This window comes from Heteronotia binoei, chromosome 8 (assembly GCF_032191835.1).
Source record: "Heteronotia binoei isolate CCM8104 ecotype False Entrance Well chromosome 8, APGP_CSIRO_Hbin_v1, whole genome shotgun sequence".
Classification (NCBI taxonomy): Eukaryota; Metazoa; Chordata; class Lepidosauria; order Squamata; family Gekkonidae; genus Heteronotia; species Heteronotia binoei.
Genome location: NC_083230.1, coordinates 84,177,839 through 84,197,845, shown reverse-complemented (window position 1 = coordinate 84,197,845; position 20,007 = coordinate 84,177,839). Strand labels below are relative to the sequence as shown.

The 20,007-nt window shown below is 41.9% G+C and overlaps 1 protein-coding gene across 2 annotated transcripts; it reads left to right on the top strand.

Moving 5' to 3' along the window:
- The first annotated feature begins 674 nt into the window (after window positions 1-674).
- Window positions 675-16,934, top strand: EIF3L (eukaryotic translation initiation factor 3 subunit L). Of its 2 annotated transcripts, XM_060245478.1 has the most exons (13): window positions 675-831; window positions 1,183-1,231; window positions 3,042-3,252; window positions 3,894-3,973; window positions 5,911-5,972; window positions 6,169-6,238; window positions 7,507-7,580; window positions 9,172-9,343; window positions 10,190-10,344; window positions 10,618-10,788; window positions 13,956-14,453; window positions 15,533-15,613; window positions 16,715-16,934. In XM_060245478.1, exons 1-13 carry the CDS (start codon window positions 802-804, stop codon window positions 16,751-16,753), a joined length of 1,692 nt encoding a protein of 563 aa, XP_060101461.1. In that variant the 5' UTR covers window positions 675-801; the 3' UTR covers window positions 16,754-16,934. The 2 variants fall into 2 exon arrangements, with proteins under 2 accessions (XP_060101461.1, XP_060101462.1); XM_060245479.1 differs by lacking the exons at window positions 675-831; window positions 1,183-1,231; window positions 3,894-3,973 and having other exon boundaries at window positions 3,174-3,252.
- The last annotated feature ends 3,073 nt before the right edge of the window (window positions 16,935-20,007 follow it).

The window sequence follows — 20,007 nt, the reverse complement described above, 5'->3', positions numbered from 1 at the left end:
AGCTACAGCCCATTTTGTCAGATGCAAGAAGCTTGGTGGGAAAACTCTATGCTTCTGCAGAAATGAAGGCAACAATTTACCCTTTGTTTATATGTTATCATATGATTTGCCCAGAAGACAGAAACCAGAAATTCTAATTGAGAGTTATGGCCTTTAGTTTAAATAAGGCTTGTCAGAACTATTCCCCTTTCAACAGAAGATTTAGGTCATTTGAGGTCCAATCTAAACAAAATTATGCTGTCCCAAAATCAATGGAAATCAATGAGTTTAAAAGGGGATAACTTGGTTCAGGATTACACTGTAATAAAAAATTCTTGCACAATACAATATGATCACTACCCCTCATTCGAAAACAAAGGATGCTTGTATTTAAATATAGTCTGCCATTGGTACTTTTTGTAAATTTTAAAATAGCACTTAATTAGAAAGCTGCTGTCTAATTATTGAGGGCACCTTTTCTCAATGAAAAGGGTTTTTAAAAATAAACTCTACATACTTTATTTATATGTTTAATTTACTCCTTGCAACCTTAGTTCAGAACCCTATTGAGACCCCCTGTTATGTCTCCCCTCCAATCCAAGAATATTCCACAACAGCAACTCCCCCTGCCTTAACAACCTTCTCCAAGAACAGATCCTGTCTGGTTTTCTGTTCCTGCCCGGAGCGTGTTCTTATTTGCTTCCGGCTATTGCCGGAAATAAGGTAGTTGCTAGTCGGAGCGCTTTCTCTGTCACAACGGTGCTGTCCTAGTCGGTAGCTTTACCGCGTGGGCTAATTGTTGGTCCCTGCCGAGCCCTCCCCATGTCCTATCCGATGGATGATTACGATGAGGTACCAGCAGCGACTACTTACTCGCCGACCTCTTGGTCGCGGATGGGAGCTCAAACCTGCCTTGTCTGGTCTAGCCGGCTTTATGGGTGGAAATAGCCGGCTTGGGGGCCTAGCTGTAAGGGAAGGATGGAGTTGGGCTTGCTCTGTTTGCTCATTCAGTGGACAGGGGGACAGTTAAGTGGGATTGATAATATATCGCTCCAACCGGGACCCGCAAGAGAGTCTATGACCCCAGACGGGGTGGAGTTCCTGGGGGGGGGGGGCGGGGAGTTGTCTGGACTAACTCTTCTTTGCTTCCTCTGGGTTGGGGAGTTGGCTGGGCTAATTCTTCTTTCCTTTCTCTGCTTTCAGGGGTCCTATGATCCCTATACTTATCCAGGTGACTATGATATGCACACAGGTGAGTACTTGTTGTCATGTTGCTGGTACGAATGTTATCTCTAGGCCGGGGGTGGCCAAACTTGCGTAATATAAGAACCACATAGATTTAACATCAGATGTTTGAGAGCCGCAAGACAGGAAGGAAAATAGATGGAGGAGATGGAGAAGAAAGGGAGAGGTGGAAAGACAGCAACTTAAACTTTAAATGCATTCTCCAGGCTGCCAGCTGACTTGGCTTGGAGAAGTGATTTAAAGAGAGAAATGTCTTCTCCAAGCCAACTGATGGAATGGTGGGGTCTTTGAGAGCCACACAATATGTATGAAAGAGCTACATGTGGCTCCCAAGCCACAATTTGGCCACCCCTGCTCTAGACGATTACTTTGTGGGGTTGATAGTATTTCAATGTATATGGTCTGAGGCTTTTTCTAAATGCTCCAGACCATATAGTTGTAGCTTTTGTATCAGAGTTATACTGTAAACAAAAGAAAATAACTTAAAGGTTTTTTTCAACATGGGCTACTAATACAAGAAACAAACTTTGGCCTGTATTTAGTTTGGCAACTATTCTAGAAATGTTGAATTCATTTATCTAGTGGTGTTTGTTTTCATGGGGAAAGCTTGGGAAAGAACTGAATGAAACAACTCCAAATTGTTAGTAAGTTTGCAGTTTTTTATGTGGTAGATTCAATGGGCTTTTTGGCTGGTTTGGGTTTTAACCTGAAAGATGCATCTTCTCATCCAAATGCCATGGTTCAGGACCTTTAAAAATACTTCATACTTAGTGGTATCTCATTTGTTGGGGTTATTCCTGGGTTCTGATTAGGGTTACAGATCTCCAGGGGTGGCCTGGAATTCTCCCAGAATTACAACTGGTCTCCTGACTATATAGATTAGTTTTTCTGGATGAAATGGCAGCTTTGGAGGTTGGTATTGTGGCATACCACAGAGATAAAATCCACACTGAGCAGTCTCTCTGAACTTCATTTTCTTAAGGCACTGCCGTCAAATATCCAGAGTTGGCAACCCTGCTTCTGGCATTCTCCCTTGATACATATGTGAAATTTTCAAAATGTTAAGTAAAATATGCATAAACAGAGTAAAAGTTTTAAGGTGATGACAGCTGCCTTTTATTTCTGGGACTCTTTTTTTTAAGCCTTGCTATTTTATTTCTTGTCCTGACCTGGATAGCCTGATCTGGTCAGATCTCAGAAGCTAAGCAGCATTGGCCCTGGTTAATATTTGGATGGGAGACCACAAAAGAATATTAGGGCCACTTTGCAGAGGCAGGAAATGACAGCCTCTGAACATCTCTTGCTTTGAAAATCCTATGGAGTTGCCATAAATCATCTGCAACTAGATGGCCAGAAAAATAAATTCCTGCTTCTTCATAGCAAAAATGCATGATTTTACTTTCACATCCTCTTAATAACAAAGGCAAAAAAGATTGTTTTATCTACTATTCAAGAGATCCAATAAAGATTGACACTACAAGGCCAGCTGTTGTGACATTTCATGATGGTGCAAAAAACCCCCCATAAAGAGCAATGTGTGAGCATATGCAAACATCAACCGCTTCCCAGTTCCGGTAGCATTTTCAGTTATCAAAGTAATACAAAACGTCATCCAGTAGCAGCCATCACCATTTAGAGGAGGAGGTGAGGAAGGAGAGGAGCGGAGCTGGAGCCAGCCAGTGTAGATAGATGGGGAAATACAGCCCAGTGGAGGGAAAGAAAAGGTCGGGGTGATGAGTTGCAGTTTCTTTCGTATTCATCTCAATGAGAATATTTTTCCCACCTCTCAAAAACTTTAATATTATTGTGTCTGACAGGAGATCCAAAACAGGATCTAGCTTATGAACGACAGTATGAGCAGCAAACTTACCAGGTGATTCCAGAGGTGATAAAAAACTTTATCCAGTATTTTCATAAGACTGTGTCCGATCTTATTGATCAGAAAGTGTATGAGCTGCAGGCCAGTCGTGTATCTAGTGATGTCATCGACCAGAAAGTGTATGAAATCCAAGACATTTATGAAAACAGGTATGGTTTTAGTCTTTTTGGTGAATTTAGAGGTGACAGGTATATCAACGGTATCGTTTACTATTAACACTTGAGCGATTTCACAATTGATGGAGGAATATGCACTCGAATACGCACAACAGCTCAGCTTGAAAATATGGGAAGTAACTGAATTACATAGGCAATTGTCTTACAGTACTGTCCTTTGCAGAGTTAATATCTCAGCCTATTGAAATTGATGGGCTTAGGTTCTGTGTAGGGTAGTGCTGTTGTGTGAGAGACTAATCCTGTTTAGAGGTGTACTGTGGCAGCTTTTCCTCAAGTTCTCATCAAATTTTTCCATCAGTCCTTTTAGTGATATCCTTTCAATTGGAAATATTAGGGACTGAATCTGGGAATAACTGCAATGGCCCTTGATTTTAAAAAAGGCTCTGGAAACTGTTTTTCCATTCTTCTTTGAGGCTTGTTCAATTTTCAGACATGTACTTGTTTCTGGCTTTTGTCTTTACTGTTTATAGATGGTGAGTTTGTTCAATGAAATGAGAAGTGGGAAAAGCAAATTGAAGTAGATGCAGTTTTAATTATTGCTGCTATTATTGCATTTTAATCTCTCTGATATTTAAAATTGAAGCACTAAACACTGTTTTGCCTGTGTGTTGTAGCTGGACCAAGCTGACAGAAAGGTTCTTTAAAAACACACCATGGCCAGAGGCTGAAGCTATTGCTCCACAGGTTGGAAATGGTATGTATTTTCTGTCTACTTCTGTTGTTGTGTTGAAGAGAGAAACAGGAATTGTTTGTTTTAAAGAGATCCACTACAGCCTTTGTCTCACACGGGAATATTCCGTGTTTTTAAAATCGGTATCAACATGAAGAAACTCATACATACAAGCTGAATTGAACTTGGCTCCTGCAATCAAACAGAAATTGTGTTGGTGGGTGCCTTTTTTCCTACCCCATCCTCTTGACTTGTTTGCCACAGTCAGTACTCACTTGTGAAGATGTTTACATGTTACAGTATTTTGGCCCTCAAGCACAGGCCAGGGTGCAAGAAAAAAAGGTCTCAGTCTGCCGTCATCAATAACAGATTAAGCAAAAGAACCACCAAAGGATCCCTCCCCTTTGAAAATACCAAAGGATGAAATGTGAGGTTAAAGCAACATATATTGATTTAAGGTTTGATTTAACTGCCCTTATATGACCAGGGAAACCCTCTCTTCAGAGCCATGGCTCCCAATCATAATATAACATAAGGGCTTCAGATCATATACTATCCTATAATATTATAACATCATGTCTTGTTTAGAAAGCAGCCAGTTTGGTGTAGTGGTTAAGTGTGTGGACTCTAATCTGAGAGAACCAGGTTCGATTCCCTACTCCTCCACATGCACCTGCTGATGTTAGGTCAGTCACAAGTTCTGTCAGAGTTGTTATCTCAAGAGCAGTTCTTGAAGAGCTCTCTCAGCCCCACCTACCTCACAGGGTGTCTGTTGTGGGGAGGGGAAGGGAAAGGAGATCGTAAGCTACTCTGAGATTCCTTTGGGTAGTATAGGGTGGGGTATAAATCCAATCTTTTTCAAACTAGAGCCCTTGGTTAATGGATCAGGTCACCATCACTATTCTATAGAACAAAAATATGACAAATCCTCAGGAAATAAAGGGGAAGACATTTATCTATTATTTTAACGTTAACAACAGCCATAGATTTTAAAAAAACCCTCCTCACTATAGGTACGGTATAAATAAAGTGTTATAAACAATATTTTATAATAATCTTGTTCCTTGTTGTTCTGAGTCAACCACCCTCATTACGGGGCCTGAGTCACAGTCACCAAGGATATCCTTTTTAAAATTACACTGCACAGTGTTTAAGTATTGAATTTGGATTTATGTTATAAGTATTCCAGATTTTTAGATCTTTTAAAGAATTTACATTTGGGATTGAAGTTAAATAAGAGTTTTTTTAGAGCAACTGTCTCACTTACTTGATGCAATTGGGAAACCAGTTTAATAACATAAGAGAAGCCATATTGGATCAGGCCAATGGCCCATCCAGCCCAACACTCTGTGTCACACAGTGGCCAAACCGCGCCCCCCCCCCCTAAGCTTCTCTCCCTCCCCAAATGAACACTGTGGGGATGCATGAAAAGGTTCCTAAACCCCTCATTTCCCCAACTCTCATACAGAATCTTTTGATTACGTTTAAAGGACAGTAGAAAAGAGTAGGAGTTCAGTAGCACCTTAAAGACTAACAAAATGTGTGATACAGTAAGTCTCTGTTCACTTCTTCAGCTAGTCTTTTAAGGAGGTACAGAACTCTTACTCTTTCTACTGCTACAGACAGACTACCATGGCTACTCATCTTGGTTTAAAGGTCATTTTGAACATATGAAGCTGCCTTATACAGAATCAGACCTTTGGTCTATCAAAATCAGTATTGTCTTCTAAGACTGGCAGCGGCTCTCCAGGGTCTCAAGCTGAGGTTTTTTCACATCTATTTGCCTGGACCCTTTTTGGGAGATGCCAGGGATTGAATCTGGGACCTTCTGCTTCCCAAGCAGATGCTCTACCACTGAGCCACCATCCCTTCCCATTGAGGGATGAGAAGAACACTTTCCTTTTTTTGCCATGAGAAAGACTGGCCAGGCTCATGTTTACTGATCTGCTTTTTCTCTGTAGATGCAGTCTTCCTGATTTTATACAAAGAACTGTATTACAGACACATTTATGCTAAAGTCAGTGTGAGTATCAGATCGATATTATTTTTTGTTATTGGAAACAAGTTTGCTGGTTCTGTTGCTGTGTCTGCCTTGGAACTATGGGTGTGTGCTCACTAGAAGTTTTTTTCTTAAGTCATGTGTATCTCCAGTGCATGAAGCCTGGACAGTTGAACTACTCATTCATATAGCTTCTCTGCTTTTCTTCCTTTCTGTGCAGGGTGGTCCATCTTTGGAACAGAGATTTGAATCTTACTACAACTACTGCAATCTATTCAACTACATACTTAGTGAGTTACTAGAATTTAACTACTAGTGTATCAAAATGGGGATATACACTTGTATCTGCTTCATTTATAGCTGGTATTTCTTGCTGAAACCCATGGTGGATTACAAAATATTTTTAAAAATTGGCTCAGACACATAAGACATCCAGTAAACAATGCAGTAGGACGATTCCAGGCTATAGGCTGGTAATTTCTAGCATGTTTGAGTATTTTGCTCAGCACAGCATCAGTTGAGTTGGATAGGCTTAAGTCATAGCACAGAGGCAGAAATTTGGCAGGAAGCCTGCAGGGTCCCAAGAAAAGGTCCCCCCCTCTACAGCTATATTTGTTTGCAGCTAGAATCTGCAATGTGGTCGTTCTTTGAGTTTAAATGTAAATTCTCGTCCCTTGTGCCCATCTTGAGATCCTGCTTACAAAAATTAAGTCTTAGGACAGTTATTTTTTGCAGTCACACTTCCATGAGTATGCATTGAAAGCAAAGCCACTGATGTTCTGTGTAGTCATTTCTAAAGCAGCCTTTTTCAGCCCTTACTCCTGTTAAAGGAAATCTATATACAGCATATGTGGTTTGGCTGGTCAAGTATGAGTTTTCCATCTGCCCCTCTTGCTTGCCAGTCCACTATCTTTCACAGAGTTGCATTTTTTCAGTGCAAGTGCCAAAAAAGGGTCCATCTCTGTACCAGATGTTAAGCTCAATAATCAACCCAAAGTTTTAATTGTCCATTCCTACACTATGCCCTATCTCCTTTGCTATTTTCTATCATTATAGTTCTTTATCACCTGACATCAATCTGGCTTCCTTTGTTGTTTTTAAATACTATATAAAAATGCTTTTTGACTTTTTTTTTTTTGCAATCTTTCCTATATTCTACCATTCACGTTTCCTTGTATGTCTCAGCTTAATCAAGTCCACCAGCCAGAAGCAGGGCTTGTGTCTTTTGCTTTGTTTTATATATAGCATCTAGCCCAGGGGTGTTGAACGCATTTGTTATAAGGGCTGGATCTTGCATAAATTGGACTTTATTGGGCCGGGCCACATTTGCCATAAAATGTCATGCCAGGTAGCAGAGATAAAAGAACACAGACAAACACAGTTAAAGATGCAGTGCAGCACTAGGCTAATGCCTCGTACTGCCTGGAGGGGGGAGCAAACCCTTTCCCCAGCCTTTCTCCATTCCTATCCTTAGCTCCTCTTTTAACTATGACATAAAAATTTACTTACAGCAGCTATGCCTAGTTATATATGTTCCTTTGTGGATGTTATATTATAGATGCAGATGGCCCAGCTCCTCTGGAACTGCCCAATCAGTGGCTCTGGGATATCATTGATGAGTTCATATATCAGGTATTTATTTATTTGACTAGCCCATCCTACCCTGCAAGCAGGCTGAGGGCAGGATACAATAGAACAATAAATAACATAATTCAATATTTAAAATATAACAATTATTAAAACTCAGAGAGCAAAGATCAGTTGATATATCAGCAGTAACAGTTGATGGCACCATTCAACCAATCCATCTCCATCTGTTTCTTGGTAGGTTCTTCATATGTTTGCAGGTGAATGGCAACTGATACGGGGGGGGGACAAGTGGATGAAAGACAATGCAGATTGATAGCAATACAGGGGAGGCCAATATAAATAGTTCCCCACTGTCTCAACCATAGGCCTGGCAAAACATTTCTGTTTTGCAGGCCCTGCAGAACTGCACTAAGCCCCTCAAGGCCCAGATCTCAGTAGAGAGAGTGTTCCAACGGGACAGTGTCAGAGCCAAGAAGGCTCTGAATCTGGTTGAGGCTAAGCAAACATCTTTAGGGCCTCAGATCACCAGCAGATCCTGATCTATCAAGCATAATGCTCTTCGAGGGACATACTGAGAAAGATGGTCCTGAAAGTATGATAGCTGGTTGCCAAGATTGTGTTTAGTCCAGTGGTCTCCAACCTTTTTGGCACCAGGGACTGGTTTTGTGAAAGACCATTTTTCCACAGACCGGGGGGCAGCGGGCAATGGTTTCAGGAAGATACAATTGTGCTTTTATTTTGATGTGGTGGTTAAATGTGCAGACTTATCTTGGAGAACCAGGTTTGATTTCCCATTCTTCAACTTGTAGCTGCTGGAATGGCTTTGGGTTAGCCATAGCTCTCACAGAGCTGTCCTTGAAAGGGCAGCTTTTAGGAGAGCTCTCTCAGCCCCACCCACCTCCTAGGGTGTCTGTTGTGGGGGAGAAAGATAAAAGATATTGTGAGCCACTCTGAGTTTTGGAGTGGAGGGCAGGATATAAATCCCATGTATTATTATTACTATTACTACTACATTGAAATATATAATGAAATAATTATACAACTCACGGCGGGGTTGCTAACAGGCCACAAACTGGTCCCTGTCCATGGCCTGGGGGTTGGGGACCCCTGGTTTAGTCAGCGTGTTTTTTAAAGTTAAACAAAGTTTCCACCCCTTCTGGTTAATAATGAGCAGTTGGAAAGTATACAGGCCAGATACACTAAAGGCTTATAGATCAAGGTGGTTCTTTCCATCGAGCTCCCAGCTTTTTTGGGGGTAGCTTGTGTACTTTGTCAGTTCACTTGTCTCCTGGTACTCCTGCCTATATGTTGGACATCTACAATTATATTCTTTGGATTCTAGCCTGTTAGTGATTTTGGGGGTAAGATTATTGCTTAGTTTGTTTCCACACCAATTTCTTTACCTGTAATTCAGTATGGGGTTAACATAGACTGTTGTGTTGCTTTTTCTGCTGCATAAAGAACGCAGTTCTTAACTAAACTGTATTTTGATATGGACTTTTTAAATGTTGTATGTGGAGTTTGGGGCATTTATGCATGCATATTAACAAAATTGCTTTCCCCTTCTGTTCTAACCATGGGCTGCTCTGTATGGTGGTACTGCTTTGTCACTTACGTTTCTCTTCCTGAACAGTTCCAGTCCTTCAGTCAGTACCGCTGCAAAACAGCCAAAAAGTCTGAGGAAGAGATCGATTTCTTGCGTTCAAATCCCAAGATCTGGAATGTCCACAGTGTCCTCAATGTGCTGCATTCTCTTGTGGACAAATCCAACATCAATCGGCAGCTGGAGGTCTACACTAGTGGAGGTAATGAGACGAGGGAGATGGATGTTGCATAGTGAGAAGTGGTCATTCCCTGAGTCCCAGACTGACTAGAGATCTAGGCTACCTGAAGGATATTTGTTGGCTTGCATGAAAGGACTGCCTGAGTCATTCCACAAACATTTGTAGTGGGTCTTCTGATGATTTCTTAATGCCTGTGTTGAGGGGCTCTGAGATATTCTCCTCACCTTCTATCTGCTTGATATTTACAGCATAATATGCAGTTTTGTTAAACTAATTTAAATTCTACTCCTTTAGAGGTAGCTAAGTCTAAATGCATTTAGCTCATTCATACATAGGGCTGAAAGAAACTTTCAGCTTCGAACATTGGATGCAGTCTGAAGGTTTAATAATATTGATGAGTTCCCTGATTCCAACTCAGTGAGGCTTACTCTCTAACAAGTGTATTTTGTGTTGCAGCATAGGGCTGCATATTTGAAAATGTGCTCAATTAAAAATAGCGGGTTTCTAAACTGTGGTAGTGATTGCAAGAACAGATCCAGAGGTTGGTACTAATTCTAGACTGATTAAAATTGTTAATGTCCAGATGGGAGTAGCTGATAACTCTAAGGGCATCAGTAGTACTGTTTTAAAGTACTGTAACAAATTTCTGTTAGTTTTCTTTGGACCACAGGGTTTTTGATTGTAACATCTGTGGACTTAAAGGAGTCCAATTACACTGTTATCCATACTATTTCTGCTTGCTCATGAGCTATTGCAACATGCGGGGGGGGGGGGGAGAAAACAAATGTAATCTTAATATCTGCCATAGTGTGCACAAGACCCCTTCCAAATTTCAATTAAAAGCATTCCTTCATCCTCTGGCTCTAGGTGACCCTGAGAGTGTGGCTGGGGAGTATGGCCGCCATTCGCTGTATAAGATGTTGGGCTATTTTAGCCTTGTTGGTCTGCTGCGTCTCCATTCACTGCTGGGAGATTATTACCAGGCCATCAAAGTTTTGGAGAACATTGAACTTAACAAAAAGGTAACAGAAATTCAATCTTAAATCCTTCATTTTCAGCAATCATAGCATTAAAATAGAATATGCCCTGTAAGGAAAGCTTCTACTCACCCCCCCCCCCCCACACACACACACTGTTGAACTATGGTTTTCAGAAGGGTGTTATGCAGCTGATGAGGCTCATATGTAGTTTCCCTCCTTTGCTGTCATGTGTGTCAAATGTAGCATCCCTATAGAATCTTTCTGAGGATTAATTCCTGAGTTTTTCATTGGCCTTCCTTTTTCTTCCCATCCCAGAGTATGTATTCTCGAGTGCCCGAGTGCCAGGTCACGACCTATTACTATGTGGGTTTTGCATACCTCATGATGCGACGCTACCAAGATGCTATCCGAGTCTTTGCCAATATACTCCTGTATATTCAGAGGACCAAGAGCATGTTCCAGAGGACAACCTACAAATATGAGATGGTAAGAAGTCCTGAGGCCCTTCCCCTGTGGTCTTTTCATTTGGTGGACAGCTGAATGGAATCTTCAGTTTTGCTGATCCTGTTGTTTCCTTCCTCCCAGACATGTTGTCCTACTAGACATCATGCAGATGATGCCTTCTAAGTTCTGTACCAAAAGTAGGCTTGACTGAGGGGACCATAAAATGTTTTCAAGAAACCTCCAATGTAGTCAGAAAACTGGAGGCTACAAGGAACACTGTTTCTAAGGGGTTAACTGGAATTGGAGGTTAAACATAACTGCAAATGCCATTGCCCAAGGAGAAATTTGCACATACAAGCTATGTCAAGCCCCACTAGGAAAAAGAGAAACCCTTTTCCCACACTGGGGCCTAAAATAGTTAACAGGCATGGAATACAAAGGGAAGGGTATCGTAGCCTTTCTCCCAATAAGGAAACACAGTGGTTATTTCCAAGAGAATTGAAGAGAGAGGTAATCATGAATCTGTTTTGTCCAGTTAGTCCTTCGAAAAGAATGCTTATACTAGCTGTCACTTTTCTGGCTATGTTGCATGCTTTTTGCATACATTTTAATAGTACCTTCAGTTAAGCCTCTTTCAGCTAAAGTCTTTCTGGTACTCTGCCACCAGACTCATTCAGAAGAATAAAGCTTTTTGGAACCAACCTTTGCTTGAGTCCCCAACAACTTCAGACGTCATTTTACTAACCTTACTAATCTTCCAGATCCTAGTTCAGTGCCCTTAAATTTGTCTGTGTTGCCTGTTATGCCATGGATTCCAGCTGATCTGTGTGAAACTTTAAAATGACAAAAAAAAGCCAAAGTTATTTGAGAGCCAGTTTGGTGTAGGGGAAAGTGCATGGACTCTTATCTGGGAGAACTGGATTTGATTCCCCACTCCTCACATGTGCCTGTTGATGTGATTTTGAGTCAGTTGCAAGTTCTTGCAGAGCTGTTCCTCTCGAGCAGTTTCTGTTAGAGCTCTCTCAGCTCCACCTACCTCACAGGGTGTCTGTTGTGGGAAGGGGAAGGAGATTGTAAACTGCTCTGAGACTCCTTTGGGAAATGAAGGGCGACGTATAAATCCAATCTCCTGCTCACCTGCTAATCCTGAAACGCCTCTTTAATGCTAGGTCTCCCAGAGCTTGTCACTCTTAACATACCTCTCCCTGAGTCTGTATTGGGAACAAAATATTTTTATGTACTTCTGAGCAAGGCACACTTTAAATGTAGCAACACTGAATCATTTAGTGATGCTAAGAATGCAAAGTGTGTTACTTGTTTGCTTTTTTGCTACCTCCTCCTTAATACTGGACATTCCAGCTCTGTCTTAGGGCTTGGTTCTGTGTACTAAGAAAAACCTCTCTTGGGCATTCCAGAATTCCTGTATGGAATACAGTCTATAAATTGTATAGTTCTGCTTCAGCTAGTCCATTTCTCAAAGCAAGGGGTGGGAAGAAGGATTGGAGAGGAGAGGAATGGAAATTTGAAGGCTAAACCAGAACTGAAGCTAGGGATTGTATAAATGCTATATTTTTCCCAGCTATTTTTTCTTAAATAGCTAATGCATAGAGTCTTGGTTCAGATCCAGGTATGGGGTGGGGGAGTTTATTCCAATTTACAGCACCAAATAAACCTGCAGAGAGACTACTTGCTTCATTGGACACACAAAGGGGTCCTGATAAAATCCAGGTACTTGACCAATATGTATGTTTGTTTACTGCATTTATACCCTATTTTTCTCTTCAGTGAGGACTCAAATTGGCTTGACATCATTCTCTATTTTATCTCCACAACAGTCCTCTAGGTTAGTCTATATTTGTGTGACTGGCCCAAGGTCACCCAGCAAGCTTCCATGGTAGAGTGGGGATTCTTACCTGGGTCTTCCAGATCCTGGTCCAGTGCCCTTAGCCGCTAAATCACACTGGCTCTAAAAAGGTAAATAGCAGCCCCATGAGGTTACCTCTGGTCAGGGGGGAAAAGGCAGAGGAGAAGAGCTTAAACCTCCCTTTCTGCTACACCATGGTTGTGCTGCCTTTGCAGGATGTATAGCTAGCAGTGCATATGAAGTAGGAGAATATTTCTGTACTTTGTTATGTGAATTGGGACCTTGCACACCCACTGTTTAAACAAAAAAAAAACCCAACTGGATGCTCAATACACAGAACTCCCAGCATCTAGTCTGAAAACTGATTGCCGAGAAAGGCTGCATACATATAGTCTCTGAAGACCCACAAGTTGGCTGTTGAAGGATTCATGAGAGATTGTCTTGATTGTTTGTATATATGGATTTAGTAATTTGTTTTGTTGTGTTTTTAAATGATACCAGCATACCATAGTCTTTGTTTCAGTAGTGGACCGGCTTAATACTTTTATAAAACATTTCAGAAATGGCATCTTAACATAGCTTGTAAAGTATAGTGGTAGTATTATCTTCCATGTTGCAGACAGGATGGTGGTGTCAGAGCAGAGACTTAGAAATGATAACTTACCTAAGGCCATGAAAAGGGTTATGATCCAAAGGCATCCTTGTTGGCATGTCTGCTGCTGAAGTGATTGCCAGTTTAAAGTATGTAAACCTTTCATCATAGAAAAGCAAAGCTACAGTGTTGCTGCTGTAAGTATCAGGCAGAGTGGAATGTTCAATGGCAATTTGCAGTTTAGAATTTCAAGCTTTTTGTTGTTCTAGATTTTTTTCAGTCTCTGAGAAGGCCACCCAGTGAGTTCACAGGAGAAGTGACAAAGGAGTAACCTCCAGTACATATTTCAAATGAGGATCTGCCACATCATTTTGCCGTCAGGCAGGACTGGCTCTCAGCTCAGGCAACTGCAGTGGCCTCTGTGGTGCCGGCAGTATGGGCGGTGACAACAGGCATGACTTATGTCCATCATTCTCTTCTGGATCCACAAAGTGACCAGCTGGGTTGCTCCTAGTGTATGAGGCTAAATGCAGCTCTTGTCCGTCCCCTTGATTTTTGTTTGCATTTCTTTTTTATTGATGTTGCTGGGGGTGTTCTTTGGAGGGGGGAGTTTGGCACTCAGGCCAGAAAGGAAGTCTACCACTGAGCTGGTGACAACCATCACTTTCTTAGTCTTTATGCTGTGCTGATGCTCCTTTGCATATAGAAGACACAGAATTGAGTGTTTCTAACACATCTTCTTTTGCATTACAGATTAACAAGCAGAATGAGCAGATGCATGCCCTTCTGGCGATTGCGCTCACCATGTATCCTATGCGCATAGACGAAAGCATTCACCTGCAGCTTAGAGAGAAGTATGGGGACAAGATGCTGCGCATGCAGAAGGGAGACCCCCAAGTATATGAAGAGCTCTTCAGCTATGCCTGCCCTAAGTTCCTTTCTCCTGTGGTCCCCAATTACGACAATGTACATCCCAACTACCACAAGGAGCCTTTCCTGCAGCAGCTGAAAGTCTTTGCTGATGAAGTTCAGCAGCAAGCCCAGCTCTCCACCATCCGCAGCTTTCTAAAGCTCTACACCACTATGCCAGTCGCCAAGCTGGCTGGCTTCCTGGACCTCACCGAGCAGGAGTTCCGCATCCAGCTGCTGGTTTTTAAGCACAAGATGAAGAACCTGGTCTGGACAAGTGGGATATCTGCCCTAGATGGAGAGTTCCAGTCAGCCTCAGAGGTGGACTTCTACATTGACAAGGTCTGTCCCTTCTCTCCATCCACGGTATTCAGGCTGTGCAGTTCTTAGAACTCCCATCTCCAGGCAGCTGTCTGGAGGCCTTGGAAAGGAACCTGCTCTCCATTTGAGGGTTGAGTTCTGAGGTTGGACAAATCAGGAATGAGAGGATAGCATCACATTCTTTGGATTTGTTGTGCAGCCTACCACATGAGATACATTATCTTTCCATATCTGCCGTCACAAATGCTTACATTCAAAGAGGAGCCTTCTGCAGCTCTTGCCAAAGCATTCCATGCTGCTCTGAAGTGTAGTGTCCTCCTTGGTCCAATTTTCCCTTTTTGTCTGTCGCAGATACATTCTATTAAATGGGTAATGCACACTCATGCCATCATCAGATTTTCCTTTTCTAATGGGATGTGCTGTGTCCCCTGAGTAACACTTTATCTGTTCTTACAAGGAAAGAATGAAGTCTTGCATTTATATGAATTGTGTTTCCTAAGCAGTTACTCTCATCTAAGTCTGTTGAAGTCAGTGGGCTTAGAGCAGTGTAACCCTGCCTAGGATTGCATTGCTCACCTCTTTTTCTATTCATGGATCTTTTTATGTTCCCTGTTGGTGGTGCATATCACACTTCTATCCCACTTGTTTTGTTCAGGGGTTTCAGGGTGGCATACATAGTTCCCTTCTTTGAAATACTGTTTAATTTTCATTATTTGCACCTACAAGATTAATCTCTGCAGTTTTATAAAAACTACTTTGGGATGCATACTACTTGGTTGTGATTGTACTACAAGTTGAAAACTGGTCTATGTAAGAGACTCTAATAGCTCTATAGAATAGGATGATCTGTTTTCATTTTTAAAACAAGTGGTATCTAATAGGAGGAATAAATTCACGTGCTACTAATCTGTCTCAAATGGTGAGGACGTTGGTTGGAACACATAGGCCTACTTACTGGCTAGCTTTTATTTATTGATATACAGGAACAAAATCTGAAAAATAGCCCCAACCCCAGACCAGTCTGTATTAAACCTAATACCCAGCAGTTCCCTCTTAGTGAATATGGCTTGTTCCTTACTGTTGTCTTTCTCTCTTGGCAGGACATGATCCACATTGCAGACACAAAGGTGGCTCGTCGTTATGGTGACTTTTTCATCCGTCAGATTCATAAGTTTGAGGAGGTGAGCTACTGGGTGAATGGGCGGGGCAACTCGCTAAAGCAGTGGTGTCTTCAAGAATCTGAGAGGTGAAGTAAAACACCCTTATGTAGCTTTTCCACCAGTGCTTCAGAAGAAGGATGTGTTTATTACCTTTCTGTATGAGAAATGGGCATGGGCATCAGTAACAGGGCCTCGAATGTTAGAAACAGAGAGAGGCTATTGTGGCCATCCTTCTGTGAAATTAGGGAGCTCTCCAAAAGCTGCATACCCTACCGCTTGTTTCCTGCAGCTTGCAAGGGGTTATGTATTGTGGGTCCTGTGGCTTCCCAGCAGATGTCACCGAAGCACCAGGAGCCCATCTAGGGATCTCATCCAAGAGAGTGAGCATTCCGTGAGAACAATGGCTATGCTGCTCTTTTCACTCCTCTGAATCTCATTATCAGAAGCAGTAAGTGTGAGACATGGTCAGGCAAACATCTTTCCATATATTGGCTGGGCATCACATGCGGTACTGTCTGTTTTTGTCTCAATAACTAAAATGTAAGAATTAAGGATGTAGACACAATTTGGAAAGCATGCATTGAGTACTCAGAAAGTTGGAAGGAGCTAGGCATATGAAGTCTAGAACAAGGAATTTGGAGACTGGAGGGAAGAGGAGTATTCAGGTTTCTCAAAAGCACTCAAAAGAGGAAGAAGATGGGAGAAAGTGAAGCAATAGATGCAGGTTGTGTGCCGTTCCTTTGGACTGACTATTGATTTCCTAATTTGAATAGCATAGAATAAACTGCATAGGGAAATGGAGACTATTAAGTTGGACAAGAACCATTCAGGAGTGATATAGTTCTAAGGAATCTTGTGGTTGTGGATTTGATTACTGATCACCTTTGAAATTCCTTCTGGCTTAAATGATGGTACAGACTTATAGTTGGTGTGAAAACTCCATTTTAGTAGTTTCTCTAAGTGGGTTAGATTTAATTCTCTGCGTTAACTGCACTCGGCATGCTGACAGGATGAATTATTAGTTGGTCATAGCACTGGATGAATGACTGGGCAGTAGCTTCAGGTTACGCATATATGCGTTTCCCTAGAATCTCTTTGTAATTAGGTGTATGTCTCTTTCAGCTGAATCGGACCCTGAAGAAGATGGGACAAAGACCTTGAAAGTCCCCTTGAACCATTCTCAAGCTGTCTGGCTTTTTTCTCTGGGATGCAAATGGAATGGAAGGGGACATGAGCTAAGAATTCTGGAATTTTCTATAGTTCTGTGCCATTTTTACTTGGATAGCAGTTGGTTCAGCTCATACAAAGGACTAAGAAATCTAATTAAAAAGAGTAAAATCTGTATGTGTCTCTGGAGTTACAGTTCATTTGTCCCTTCAAGGAAGAGGTAGCCAGGCTTTCCACTTCCTTAGGTATCTTAGCATACTCCGTGGGGAGTGCCCCATTCCCACTTCCAGGGTGGTGGTGAAGGCACGGTTGATAGGCACCATGTGCATACATGGGAACTCTCACACAGCAGTTTACTGCTTTGAAAAGTGCCTTCAGTATGCTCATTTTAAAACAAAACCATAGTCCTTTGTCCCTTTCCTCCATTGTACACAAGGGAGACCTGAAGAGGAAAGAGGGAACTCAGCTTTTTCTTGATGCAATGCAGATTTAACCCAGTTTCCACTGAGATACCTTTCAAATTCCAAGCAATAGACTGTTTTACTTTTCATGGTGCACACCGGGGTCCTTTTCACGTTAAATCTAAGTCAGGCACTGGCAGTGAATTTTATGTATAAATTCCCAATATAATTTGTTTACCAAATGTGCTGAAATGAACAGTGGTTTATTGGTCCCTTTTAAAGTCCTCTAAAATATCAGGTAGCACTGGAGCAGGCCTTTCATGTTGCCTTTAAACTTTTAGGAAACACAAGCCAATCTATTTCTAGTTGCTTATCTTACAATAGCTGTCAGTGTATGAGTGAAAACAACAGGTGTTTGGGAAGGCTTAGTTCAATGATGAGAAAGCATTGTGGAAAGAACACAAGCAGTTTGTTTCCAGTCCCTTCCATATTCCCTCCTTGTACAGAAGTTACAGTTGCAAATACCTTTTATCTTTGTATTCAGCATTGGATGGGTAAATGTATTTGCCTTCTGAGAGGCGTCTTGTAATAAGCTGTGTTCATGCATAAACTGCAAACCAGGAAGGACTCACTTGAGGAAATAAGCATAAGCAGGTTTATCCTTCATGTTACGGGTTCACAATACTAAAATGAAATTGACTGTCTTAGAATTTAGCATTCAGACAAGTTTCCTGCCTCTTTCCTCCCCCTTTTAAAAAAAGTCTTACACTCCTGGTTGTGGAATAATGTTTACAAATGACTCAGCAATGCCTCAGAAGCTTAGGAACCAGAGTAGGGCTGAACGCATCTGTCAGTTCTCTTCTCTCCCATTTCGCCTCTCCCCTTGTGGCTATGCTTTCTTGCACTAAGACTGGTCTGTATACCTTGCATTCTGTACTGGTTTTTATTGGCAGCTGATTGCAGGCATATGTGTGTGTTAAGTGCTGTCAAAATATCCTATAGTTAGCAGCCATTCTTAGGTCTTGCAAACTGAGAGCAGTGGCTTGTTTCGTTGGATCAGTCCATTTCATGTTGGGTGTTCCTGTTTTTTGGCATATCCATCTTTTCCTAGCACTATTGTCTTTTCCAGTGCTTGTGTCTTTTCATAATGTGACCATCATACAATAGCATCAGTTTGGCCAGCTTAGCTTCTAGGAAGAGTTCAGGCTTGATTTGATTTTGTCTTTTTGGCAATCCACAGGATCTGTAAAACTCTCCTCCGAAACCACATTTCAAAGGAATCTACTTTCTTCCTGTCAGCTTTCTTCATTGTCCAGTGTTCACATTAATACAAAGTAATGGGGAGTACTATGGCATGATTTCACTTATGTTGGTTGCCTGCAACACATCCTTACACTTCTTGGGTGCAGTCTTCCTTTTGGTTGATGATGGAGCCAAGGAATAGAAAATCTTGAGCAATTTCAGTTTCTTCATCATCAACCTTAAAGTTGTATAATTCTCCAGAAGTCACTACTTTTGTCTTCTTGATGTTCAGCTGTGATCCTGCTTCAATACTTCTGCTCTTACCTTCATCAATAATCATTTCAAGGTATATACAAGGCATGGATCTTGACAAGAGAGGCAAGTTCTGTTACAGGAGGACTGCCTGGACAGGTAGCAAAAGTTTCCTTTGCTGGCCGTTACTACACTAATACTGTAGTTCTCTGACTAATTTCTCATCAGCATTTGGGATGGGGAGTTTGGCTGACGAGTCCATTCCCAGAAAGCAACAATCAAGAAGAAATGGGACTGCGTGATTCAGAGCAGATCATTTGGTAGGTCCACAAAGGAGCAAAATAAAAAGTTCTTCCCCTGTGGCAGATGAGTGTGATGGGTATGGGTGGCCCTACCTTACCTATTTAATTCAGTTATTTTATTTATACTCCGCCCTATCCCACAATCGGGCTCTGGGCAGCTTACAACATTAAAACCTCATATAAACATTAAACAAACCACATCCAGACTAGACAATATCATAATTACAAAATCTGTAAAATTACAGAATCACAGAAATAGCAGAATAGTATCCAACATAACTTAAGCACCTAGATGATAAGGTGCTGGGGAAAGCAATGACTTCAGGGGACACCTGCTGGATCAATTAAAAGCCTGGCGGAACAGCTCTGTCTTACAAGCCCTTCAAAACTTGGATAAGTTTTGCAGGGCCCGGATCTCCAGGGGGAGCTCATTCCACCAGGTGGGGGCCCGGACCAAAAAGGCCCTGGACCTTGTTGAAGCCAGTCGGGCATCCTTAGGACCAGAGATCACAAAAAGATGTGCAGCTGACCTCAGGGCCCGGGGGGGGGGGGGTTCATATGGGGAGAGGCAGTCCCAGAGATATGTAGGCCCCAGGCCGTAAAGGGCCTTAAAGGTAAGAACCAGCACCGCTTTCAGGTTCCTCACATGCAGTGAACCATTTTGCTGGTGATTATAGTTGCAAGTAACAATTTCCAACCAGCATCTTGTTCCAAACGGCCCTGACCTGAATGGCTCTGGGGAGCCCATCTTGTCACATCTTGGAAGCTAGGGGCAGCCTTGGTTAGTTCTTGGATGGGAGACCATGGATTGCTATAAGAGGCAAGAAATGGTCAATCATCTCTGTTCATCTCTTGCCTTGAAAACCCTATGGATTTGCCATAAGTTGGCTGCAACTTCACACTCCCCCTCCTTTCCTCTTCCAATAAGTTTAAAGTACTAAAGAGCTTTATCTTTCTACCCTACCCATTTTTATTTGGAAGTAAATGCTGACAGTTTCAATGGTACTTGTTTTGTAATAGGTAGGGTAGTGCTGCAAAAGCATGATCCTTA